The following is a 12,184-nucleotide window of genomic DNA, read 5'->3' on the forward strand; positions in this document are numbered from 1 at the left end:
CCCGCAGTTCATGAACACAGTAATGACGTACCTGGTGATAATCCTGCAAGTGGAGGACACAGAAGTGCCGCATCCTCTCAGCCAAGGCCTCCCTGTTGCGCCAAACCCACCGGCTCAGGGTGACTTCTTGCAGGCTGGGGAATATTGACCTCCAGCATATCCATCAACTTATCCATTCATTTATTTGTTAATTTATTCATTATTGCCTATTGTACGGTAGTGTATGTTACGCCATGCTATGTAAGAGATAGCGCACGTGCATGTGCATGTAGCCCTGGTAGGCAACACTCATTTTTCCTGCGTCGCCGCTCAGTTTGTCTGTCGGCTTGCCTGCGAAGAGGAAGGAAGTCCCACCTCTCGCAGCCTGACCCTTGTATCTGTTCTTTGTAATATAAGGATCTACGTTACGTTGTGTGTTCCTGCCCTTCCCCCACACTGGAATACTTCGGGAGACACGACATCCTACACACAGGGCCCCGTGAGTCCAGCACACCTACGTGTTTATCAATGCACCTGTTCACTTATTTATTGCCTGTTTATTTACCTGATATATAATTCCCACGGCTATGTAAACACTGCACAAGCAAGTAAGTGCAGAGTATTTTCATATGCCTGCACCAATCCACGTTTGTGAAACAAGACTCACTGAAATACAGACGATTCTCATGTGAAGAGGTTCACCTTCCAGGTGAAGGAGCTTGGGTCTGAATCAGCGTCCATGAGGAGCAGGCCAGAGAAATCGCCAGAATCAGACACAGAATATTACTTTCTTCCCAAGACATAAGGACCAGGTAACATTCAGAGTAGGTGGCTAAGTGAGGTGTGTGTGGCTGTCCGCGCATTGCCACTCGACGGCCACAGATTGGTACGAGCATAATGGCGCTAATACACGTGACGAATGTGAGGATGAATTACTGAAGCGCCACGGTCTCCAAGAAAGCTTAGGACACGAGACTTAAGCTTCCTTAGTTCCCTCTGTGCCTGGCCAGCCGCCTGTCCGTGGCTCTGCCCGTGCCCAGAGACTACAAAGCATCTTATGTAGTGTTTGGTCCATGCCAAGCGGCTCTCTTCGTCATGAGCTTGTGGGTGACAGGGTTGTAGTCAAGAAGTCAAGCAAGTTTCACGTTGGCAGCAGCTTCCTTGTAGTGAACGTGCCGCCAGACCCATGAATGCCACTGGAGCTGCTGCTACGGGGACCTTCTGTCATGACGAGTGTAGCGCTGCTGGGCATGGCAGTGTGTGGCACTTGGGCTCAGCCACTGCAGGGTGTAGAGGGGCGGTGAGAATGCCGGGGCGCAGCGGATGGGAAGTGGCCTGATGTGGGCGGGCGGTGGCTGTACTGGCGGTGGACTGCGAGGCACGCCACTGTCTCGGTCTTCAGGCAAGCGAATGTCACGGAGGTGGGACGTGATATCCTGCGTCTATGGACACTGCAGGTAAAACGATGCTCGGCTACCTGTCCTGCGCATAAGACAGGGACGTCGTGGAGGACACAGCCGCTGTGACTACAAGCATTTCAGAGTGTGTGTTTTCGCTGCAGTGCATTACGAGGCCAGGCGAGGAGGACCACTGGGCGCCAGAGGGAGGAACAACCGTCATCGCGCCAGGACAAACAGTCCAATGGTGGCACCAGATACCACAGTTGTCACGCCTTGTGTTATCATAATGATTTCCTGGCAAACATATTTCCCGGGTAGTAAGCAGGTGGCTTTTCGCTCTAACTTGAGGGCAAACAGTTTAAAGCAATAACTTTACATTAACAGCACCACGCTCTTCAGCAATAGTCGATTCCGTCCACGTATCGCGCACCTCTGTACGTATCCCAACTCCCTCACTGACGGAGAAAGCAAGCGCATTTCCTGACACCCTCACACACGAGCATTGACCCGCGACCGTCCATCATCAGGCGCCCACAGACCCTGCAGCGTACCTGCTCGACAAGATGCTGCCGCCGGACACCCCATTCACCGTGTTGCCTTGGCGCATGTTGGTGCCCCTGTTGCAGGTGTACGGCGGCTTCCCCTACAGGATACCCGCCACCCACGCCCCACCCGTGTTTAGCCTCCCGCTGTGCCTGTGGAGCGTGACCATGCAGCTCCTAGTGGTCGTCATATACAGCGTTGCCTTCGACGTGGACTACTTGGCGCACCTTTCCTCAGACATGGGCACCGTCACCTATATCTCCTCCAGTCTTGCCATGATAGTTGCCTTGTGTCTGGCTGCCTTTATCTTGGCGATGAAAAGTGATACAGTCGCTGCACTTCTGCATGACCTGTCCCAGATTAAGAACGTGTCCCCGCCGCCCACACACCGTTGGTGTTGCAACGCGAGGACGCTGCTGCTGCTGGCTATCGTGTTTTCTTTAACAAGTTTCTCGTTAGGGTTCGTCTTCTTGAGATTAAGAGTCACTACCATCTTGGAGATTTTGTTCTTCACAATGGTGGCCCTAACCTGTCCCCTTAACTTCTGGCTGCCCGTGGAGCTGTTCTACTCGGTGCTCGTCATCCTGGCCCGCCGCCTGCTGGTCGCCACGGAGGCCACGGCGGCCAAGGTGTCAGTTTTCCTCGCCCGTAACGAGTCTTTTAAGTGTGAGAGTGACGTGAAGATGGCGATGGCGGCGCTGCTTGACCTGGAGGCTGTCATTCGGGAGGTATGGCGCGGGAAGCGTCACCATGGATGGGTACCCGGGGTGCAGCGAGTGTTTTTTTCGAATTTGTCTTGCTACAGTGCTGTTCAAAAATTCCGAGGAGAGTTCTTAAAGCTATCGTGTACATAAAAAACTAAGCAGCTTCTAATACAGTCATAACAATTGCTACATGCAAGACAGCCCTTCCTATATTTCAAGAAATGTCACTGAGAATACTTGCTTATATTGTGAGCACCATGTTGTGGGTTCTTCCGCACAAAGAATATTTCAGAAACTGTGTCACCCTGCAGGTAGAGGTGAAGCGGGAGAAGACCACGCACCTGTTCTTCCCAATCATCACCATGTTCCTGATGGTAGCGATCGTGCTGGCCATCACCAGCCCATACGCCATCATTCAGGGCTCCTACATGGGCGGCACCACCGTCGTCTCGTTGCTGCTCGCATACTACATCATGGGCCGCCTGTTTCACACGGGCCAGATGTTCGTCAGCAAGGTGGGCCTCAGTCAATCAGTCGGCCAGTCAATCAGTCAGTCAATGAATTAGTCAGTGAATTAGTTAGGTAGTAAGTGACTTAGTAAGTTGTATTTTTATAATCAATCAGTTAGTCAGTCAGTAGTTGATCAGTCAGTCAGCCAGTCAGTTAACAAATAGATGGTCAGTTAACAAATGAATCAGTCAGTAAATCACAACTACTTCCCCAGGTGAGCGAGGCCGAGGGAATCTTGAAGGAGCTGAGAAGCAAGAGTCAGGACCTCAGTGTCAGCGTGAAGGTGTGTATATGTGTGTGTGTGTTATATGGTGATCGATTTATGAATCAACAGTATTTTTTCTTCAGATAAGCTCTTTTGAGTAAACAATTAGGAATATGATATACTATTGCTACAACAACTTATAATACTGTTACTACTATTACTACTACTACTACTACTACTAGTACTAGTACTACTACTACCACTACTACTATCACTACTACTTCTACGACTTCTTTAATAATAGCAGTAATAATAATAATGATAACAAAACGTCTAAGTTGACAGGTGAAACATATAGGTGTCTCATACAGGTGAACCTCGTAATAGGGAGCCTGTCGTCCTTACTTACCTTCGATGTGTGTGGCTGGTACACCCTCAGCTACTCTTCCTTCCTTGGGGTAAGTACCGTCTACCATCTTTCCTTCTTTCCTTTCTTTCTTCCTTCTCTCAGTCCATTCCTCGTGTCTGTTTACCTTTTGTATCTTCAGTTGTGTTTTTTTTTTCGTTTTTGTTGGTGTTTATCATGTGCTCATCCTTTCGTCATTCTTTCTTCTCTTTCCTTCATTTCATCCTATTTACTTTCTTCCTTCGTTGCTTTCTTTTAACATTTGTCTGTCTTTATTCTTCGTTCTTGTATATCTGTCCAACCTTCCTTCATCCCTTCCTTCCATGCTTTATTTTTTCTCTCCTTTCCTTTATTCATTACTTCTTTCCTTCTTTTCTTCCTTTCTTTCTTCTTTCCTTTCCTCTTTCCTTCCTTTCTTTCTTCGTTGTTCCCTTCCTTTTTTCTTTCTTTATTTTCTTCCCTCTTTCCTTTAATTTTTATTCCTGCCTTCCTTTCCTTCCTTCCTTCACACAGTTTTGAGGACGAAAGGAAAACTGGTGCAATGGCCCAATACTTCAGGTGTTCAGTGAGTACTTAATTACAGGTAATCTATATATAAACCAATACCTGTCAGCGCAACATGATCCAGACAAATACGTACAGACTTTCAACCACTAGTTTTCTTTTTCGTATTGTTTGGATAGCGTAACAATAACAAATTATCTCTTTACTTATAATACTGACGCGCTTCCTTCCCTTCCTTCTACTCTAACAGATCTTCAATATCATCATGACGTACATAGTGATAATATTCCAAGTGGGAGGAGCAGCCGTAAAGGACCAATAAGTCCCGTAAGACCACACAAAGAAAATGGAGACATACAACGAAACATTTCAACAAACGAGGCACTTTGATGGGGAACTTGCACAAAATGTAGAGGAAGAAAATGGTGAAAGTTTAGTCCCTAGTCTGTCTTCAGAGCCCACAGAGATGATTAGTCAAGTTCTCATGGGTCTCTCTCTCTCTCTCTCTCTCTCTCTCTCTCTCTCTCTCTCTCTCTCTCTCTCTCTCTCTTCGATTGGTGATGTATAATTCTTGTTAAATACATGAAAACACCCTTAAAGACTCCAGTGATATCCAATACAGCATGTTCACACTGAGATGTTTGTGAATGAGGTGCCTGATTAACAAGACAGGCTGATAAACTCGAGTGTTTTTGCAAAGATTACGTGGTTAAATTCATTTACCTACTTTTTTTATTTTTTTTGATGGAAAGATCAGGTGGGTGTGCACGCAGAGCCAAGACTACCACATGACTCACTCCTGTGGCTTCTCTCGCGGTTTCGTTGTCTGTATGTCAACGTGTATAAAATGAAATGGACATGTACGTTACCGATGATGACATTGTACTTATAAACTTCAACAAGCAAACAAAAAAAAAAAAAAACAACTCTATGAATAATAAAATGGCAAGAAACAGAAGCGTGATGATTTTCATTTATACTTTACTTCTTATCACTGTCCCGTGTGGCACGTGTCCCAGTGTTTGATTTGAGCTCCAGGCTGACATAACCGACAGAGACACGAAGGATCTCCCAGCCGTAACTCTTCAGAGACAACGGAGTGATAGAGCGACCCACAAAATTGATCCAGCAAACTTTAAATCCACAAAGAAAGTTAAACCGCAGCCAGTAAGAAAATAAGAAGCAGCAGAGGACACTAGGTATAAATTTGTGGCCCAGAAAAGACGATTATGTATGGGCGAGATGGATGGCGACACGCATGACTTGGGACAAAAGTACATGATAATATGAGTCCTTATCAAGATGGATCGACGTGTATTGAGAGAGCTATTACTTCGGTGGCGGCTCCTCACTGGAATGTAAACATCTTTTGCAGGACTATTTAGAGGCGGCAACACCTAGTACTGGCAGTCGATTTACCCGCCACGTCCTCCACAACGTATTGATATTCCAATGATGTATTGATGTTCTAGTGGATATGTAAGCGGCGTGTATTGAGGGCAAAGGGCAGGAGAGAGGCGTTGTTCCTGAGGTGAGTACAAAGATCACGGGTGTTCCCGGCAGCGATCTTTGTGTGACTGAGTCTTGACGCGGCAGGCCAGGCGCCACTCCACCTAGCAGCCACGGTCGTCTCTTGGCCAGCGTTGTGCTAACAAGAGAGAGAGAGAGAGAGAGAGAGAGAGAGAGAGAGAGAGAGAGAGAGAGAGAGAGAGAGAGAGAGAGAGAGAGAGAGATAAGGTCATCGACCGTGAAGCCTTTGCCGTCGCCAGGATGCTGCCGCAGGACACGTCTGGTTTGCTGCCGTGGCGCATGACGGTGCCTCTGCTGCAGGTGTTCGGCTGCTTCCCCTACAAGCTATGCGCCACCAGTGGCCCGCCCGTGTTTAGCCTGCCGCTGCTCCTCTGGTGTATTTTCGTTCACATGTACCTGACCTGCGGGAGCTGCATGGGCTTAACAAAAATATTTGGTACGTACTCGGCGCCAGACCTGGGCACCGTCTTCTTTATGTACGGTATCGCCGTCTTGATGGCCATCCTGACCTTAACCCCATTCTTCATGATGATGAGAAGCTCTAAGCTGACGGCCCTTCTGCACGATATGTCGCGCATCGTGGTCGTGCCCCGGGAATACAAGATCCGTCCCAAGAATTTGATTATCATGCTTACGATAGTAATTTTCATGGTGTTCGCGACGTGGTTCTCCAACTGCGTCTTGAAGTTTGAGTTTCATGAGACTGTGCTGGTGTTTATCTGGAATATATCGTGTAACTTGAGCATCTTCATGCCAGACAGCTGCTTCTCTTCTCTGCTGGACCTCCTGACCCGCTACCTGTTGCTGGCCACTGAGTCCAAGGTGGCGGCAGTCTCCAAGGTCATTGGTCCTGACGACTCCTTTAGCAGGGAGGACGATGCGGAGGAGGCACTGCTGGCTCTGCGTGACCTGGAGTCTCTCATCCTGGAGGTAAGGCGCGGCTCCAGAAGCGTTTTTTTTTTTTTTTATGTAGGAAGGACACTGGCCAAGGGCAACAAGAATCAATAAAAAAAATATGCCCACTGAAATGCCAGTCCATAAAAGGGTCAAGGCAGTGGTAAAAAATTGATGAATAAGTGTCTTGATACCTACCTCTTGAAGGAATTCAAGTCATAGGAAGGTGGAAATACAGAAGCAGAGAGGAAGTTCCAGAGTTTACCAGAGAAAGGGATGAATGATTGAGAGTACTGGTTAACTCTTGCGTTAGAGAGGTGGACAGAATAGGGGTGAGAGAAAGAAGAAAGTCTTGTGCAGCGAGGCCGTGGGAGGAGGGGAAGCATGTAGTTAGCAAGATCAGAAGAGCAGTTAGCATGAAAATACCGGTAGAAGACAGCTAGAGATACAACATTGCGGCGGTGAGAGAGAGGCTGAAGACAGTCAGTTAGAGGAGAGGAGTTGATAAGACGAAAAGCTTTTGATTCCACCCTATCTAGAAGAGCAGTATGAGTGGAACTCCCCCAGACATGTGAATCATACTCCATACATGGACGGATAAGGCCCTTGTACAGAGTTAGCAGCTGGGGGGTGAGAAAAACTGGCGGAGACGTCTCAGAACACCTAACTTCATAGAAGCTGTTTTAGCTAGAGATGAAATCTGAAGTTTCCAGTTCAGATTATAAGTAAAGGACAGACCGAGGATGTTCAGTGTAGAAAAGGGGGACAGTTGAGTGTCATTGAAGAAGAGGGGATAGTTGTGTGGAAGGTTGCGTTGAGTTGATAGATGGAGGAATTGAGTTTTTGAGGCATTGAACAATACCAAGTTTGCTCTGCCACAATTAGAAATTTTAGAAAAATCAGAAGTCAAGCGTTCTGTGGCTTCCCTGAGTGAAATGTTTACCTCCTGAAGGGTTGGACGTCTATGAAAAGACGTGGAAAAGTGCAGGGTGGTATCATCAGCGTAGGAGTGGATAGGACAAAAAGTTTGGTTTAGAAGATCATTAATGAATAATAAGAAGAGAGTGGGTGACAGGACAGAACCCTGAGGAACACCACTCTTAATAGATTTAGGAGAAGAACAGTGACTGTCTACCACACCAGCAATAGAACGGTCAGAAAGGAAACTTGAGATGAAGTTATAGAGAAAAGGGGAGAAGCCGTAGGAGGGTAGTTTTGAAATCAAAGCTTTGTGCCAGACTCTATCAAAAGCTTTTGATATGTCCAAGGCAACAGCAAAAGTTTCACCAAAATCTCTAAAAGAGGATAACCAAGACTCAGTAAGGAAAACAAGAAGATCACCAGTAGAGCGGCCTTGACGGAACCCATACTGGCGATTAGATAGAAGGTTGAGAAGTGATAGATGTTTAAGAATCTTCCTGTTGAGGATAGATTCAAAAATTTTAGATAGGCAGGAAATTAAAGCAATAGGACGGTAGTTTGAGGGTTTAGAACGGTCACCCTTTTTAGGAACAGGTTGAATGTAGGCAAACTTCCAGCAAGAAGGAAAGGTAGATGTTGACAGACAGAGCCGAAAGAGTTTGACTTGGCAAGGTGCAAGCACCGAGGCACAGTTTCGGAGAACAATAGGAGGGATCCCATCAGATCCATAAACCTTCCAAGGGTTTAGGCCAGCGAGGACACGAAAAACATCAATGCGAAGAATTTTAATAGGTGGCATGAAGTAGTCAGAGGATGGAGGAGAGGGAGGAACAAGCCCAGAATCGTCCAAGGTAGGGTTTTTAGCAAATGTTTGAGCGAAGAGTTCAGCTTTAGAAATAGATGTGATAGCAGTGGTGCCATCTGGTTGAAACACTGGAGGGAAAGAAGAAGAAGCAAAGTTATTGGAGATATTTTTGGCTAGATGCCAGAAGTCACGAGGGGAGTTAGATCTTGAAAGGTTTTGACACTTTCTGTTAATGAAGGAGTTTTTGGCTAGTTGGAGAACAGACTTGGCATGGTTCCGGCCAGAAATATAAAGTGCATGAGATTCTGGTGATGGAAGGCTTAAGTACATTTTGTGGGCAACTTCTCTATCATGTATAGCACGAGAACAAACTGTGTTAAACCAAGGTTTAGAAGGTTTAGGACGAGAAAAGAGTGAGGAATGTACGCCTCCATGCCAGACACTATCACCTCTGTTATGCGCTCAGCACAAAAAGACGGGTCTCTGACACGGAAGCAGTAGTCATTCCAAGGAAAATCAGCAAAATACCTCCTTAGGTCCCCCCAGCTAGCAGAGGCAAAACGCCAGAGGTACCTTCGCTTAGAGAGATCCTGAGGAGGGATTGGAGCGATAAAACAAGATACAGATATGAGATTGTGATCGGAGGAGCCCAACGGAGAAAAAAGGGTGACAGCATAAGCAGAAGGATTAGAGGTCAGGAAAAGGTCAAGAATGTTGGTCGTATCTCCAAGACGGTCAGGAATGCGAGTAGGGTGTTGCACCAATTGCTCTAGGTCGTGGAGGACAGCAAAGTTGAAGGCTAGTTCACTAGGATGGTCAGTGAAGGGAGAGGAAAGCCAAAGCTGGTGGTGAACAGTGAAGTCTCCAAGAATGGAGATCTCTGCAAAAGGGAAGAAGGTCAGAATATAAGTAGTCAGAGAGGTGGTGTTCTACAGATTGAAAATTAGATCTTAGACCGCGAATGTTACAGAAGTTAATGAAGAAAAAGTTGAGAGGGGTGTCAAGACACTTAGGGTCGTCGACAGAAAGCCAGTCCGACCTGGGGACATTTATGGTCCTCTCCCCAGAAGGGGACTCCGAGGCTGGTGTAGGAGTCGCCATGATGATTTTAAATTTTTTGAGTGAAGGGTGTGTGTGTTACTAAGTGCTTGCAGTTTTGTGAGGAGGAAGAGAGTTGTATATAGAAGGCAAGCTGTGACTGCCCCCTTGTGTTGTGAGACACAAAGGGAAACGTTCAGTGAGGTCACACCTGGGTTTAATGATAAGTTCACAGCACCCCCTGAACAGTGCTTTAGACCTCACTGGGAGTAATTATTGTTTCCGCAGGTGTCTACTGCTTCGTTCAGTGTGCAGGACTCAAAGGATCACTCAATAACGTTACTGGATGATGCCACTCCCTGTCGACTCTTCAGCAACCTGCTGCTGCAGTTCACCTGCATCTCTAACATTACAAATGTTCATGCCCGAATCATTCCCTCCTCGCAGGTGACGGAGTGGCTGGAGACGCTGAAGCAGTGTTTCTTTCCGATTATAACCATGTTCCTGCTGCTGGGCGTCCTGCTGGCCATCGTGTTTCCCTACGCCATCCTGAAGGGGAAATACATGGGCGGCATCACAGTCGTCTTCGTTTTCTTCTCCTTCTACATCATGGGCCAGTACTGCTACCTGGGCCAGACCTTCACTGATAAGGTGGGTCGTGCAGCAGGCAGGCAAGCAGGCGCCCTCCCTCCTTGCCTCTACGTGAGGCAAAAATGTTGTGCGTTCCTGGTAAATATGTGTATTGATAAATCATGTTTTGTGCCTTTAAAAAGAGCAACGACGAGCCAAGCTTGAAACTTTCACTCTTAATGAAGATTTAAAATACACTTACTTATGAAGCTGTGTGTGTGTGTGTGTGTGTGTGTGTGTGTGTGTGTGTGTGTGTGTGTGTGTGTGTACATAAACGAAAAAAAAAAAAGCGTTAAGTAATATTGAGCAAAGAATTAAGGATCTGACAAAACGGTACCATTACTTGCTCCCTTAATTGCATCGCTAGGGTCCAGACACACTAATCCTCACCGCTATTTTTTGTCCTTGTTTTCAGGTGAGCGTTGCGGAAAAACAACTGAAGGACCTGAAAATGCGGAGTAAAAACACAATTTTTTGCATAAAGGTGCGTGTATGTGCGTGTTTGTGGACGTGAGCAAGTGTGTGTGTGTGTGTGTGTGTGTGTGTACGTTCATGAAGTAATCTTCAGGACATGTCAGGAGTGCAAGTTTTCTCTACATAACTGGAAGGTAAACCATAAACTAGGATCGAAGCAAAATTACTGTATCATCAATTACGATAATGCACAGCAAGAAAAGTGCACTAACCGAGGTTAGTGTAACAGCGAGCGCTCTTGACCGCCAAGGTCACGGGCTGGTAAGAGATTGCTCTGCCCTCTGGCGGCGGGCTCATGAATAACTGAATGTGGGTAACTAGTGAACCAGCTTGTGTGTATTTCTGAATGAGAGGGTGATAATTACTAGTGAAACAGCTCGTGCATGTTATTAGAATCAAAACAACCAAACAGTAAGCAATTTTTCTTACCTTACTTTTTTTTTAATCATAAATGAAAAGGTGATAATTAATAAGAAACATCTCGTGTATGTTATCAATATCAAAACCGATTCAGAAACAACCATTTTTTTTTATTCCTGTTTTCTTTCTTTCTTTTTCTTTTTCTTTTTCTTTTTCTATTTCTTTTTTTTTTTTACTGTTTTAAAAGCGGCAAGATGCGCAAACTTTAATTTTAATGTATTTTTTTTCTTTTTTTCGTGTTCCTGGTTCGTCGCCTTAACACGTAATAACAATATCGAAGGTTCGTGACGTGAAAGGAAGCAGCACACTCAAGCCTCTCTTCATCAGAGTATGCCAGTGTGCGCCAGATCATGTCGCACTCGGCAATCATGGCTTTACTGTCAGCGGAGACAAGCGAGCGGGCGTGTCAGCGTCTTGCCTCCATTACACCTATAAGTTTCTGGAAGTTATAATGGTTTTCATGAAGGTTTTCTTGATCCTAATGATTGTTTAACCTGGGGTCAGCCTCATGACGAGAAATCTGCCTTGAAAACCAGACAACACATTCCTATGACCTTTGAAAACAATCCTTATGGGAATCCTAAATGGCTCACGCGATAGTTCACGATAGTTTAGCATTTAGGAGAGATTAAGGGATACTTTTCTTATGTAGGAAGAGGGCTGACCAAGGACAAAGACAAAAAAGGCCCACTGTGGTTCTGATCCCTACATAAAAAAGTGTTATTAACAAAAGCAAAATGTACTAAGGATGAAGGAAAAAAAGAAAAAAAAAGAAATTGAAATCTCGCAAAGATACGCGTCTTGTTTGCTTGAAGGGAATGTATGAGTGAGTGGGCACGAGGTGGGCAGTGAGTCACGCAGGTGTGTTCGGCAGGTGAGCGGCGTGATGGCCAGACTTTCGCCTCTCCTCACCTTCAACATGTGTGGATGGTACACGCTGAGTTACTCTTCCTTCCTTGGGGTAAGTGTTGCCTTGCCTTCCTCCCTCCTTCCTTCCTTCCTTCCTTCAGTCCTTCATTAATTCCTTCATTTATTCCTGGCTTGCTTACCTCATACCTTCTTCCCTTCTAGTCTCCCTTCATTTTTTTTTCTTTGGGTAAGTGTTGCCTCTCCTTCCTTCCTTCTTTCCTCCCTTCCTTCCTTCCTTCCTTCTTTTCCTCCTTCCTGGCTTGATTGTTTCCTATCTTTCTTGTAGGTTCTTCCTCTTTTTCTAAATATTAA

General features: G+C 45.9%; 2 protein-coding genes across 3 annotated transcripts in view; both read left to right on the plus strand.

The window, feature by feature from the left end:
* LOC135091727 (uncharacterized) overlaps positions 1-407 on the plus strand; it is a 3,515-nt gene extending 3,108 nt beyond the window's left edge. For both annotated transcript variants that reach the window (XM_063989638.1, XM_063989639.1), the window contains one exon: positions 8-407. In XM_063989638.1, the coding sequence (XP_063845708.1) occupies positions 8-148 (141 nt within the window). In that variant the 3' untranslated portion in view covers positions 149-407. The remainder of the gene's footprint in view (positions 1-7) is intronic.
* Positions 348-5,549, plus strand: LOC135091728 (uncharacterized). Its single transcript, XM_063989640.1, has 5 exons — positions 348-478; positions 2,938-3,141; positions 3,351-3,419; positions 3,713-3,799; positions 4,502-5,549. Exons 2-5 carry the CDS (start codon positions 2,989-2,991, stop codon positions 4,571-4,573), a joined length of 381 nt encoding a protein of 126 aa, XP_063845710.1. The 5' UTR covers positions 348-478; positions 2,938-2,988; the 3' UTR covers positions 4,574-5,549.
* Positions 5,550-12,184: the final 6,635 nt, after the last annotated feature.

Source organism: Scylla paramamosain, chromosome 38 (assembly GCF_035594125.1).
Source record: "Scylla paramamosain isolate STU-SP2022 chromosome 38, ASM3559412v1, whole genome shotgun sequence".
NCBI lineage: Eukaryota > Metazoa > Arthropoda > Malacostraca > Decapoda > Portunidae > Scylla > Scylla paramamosain.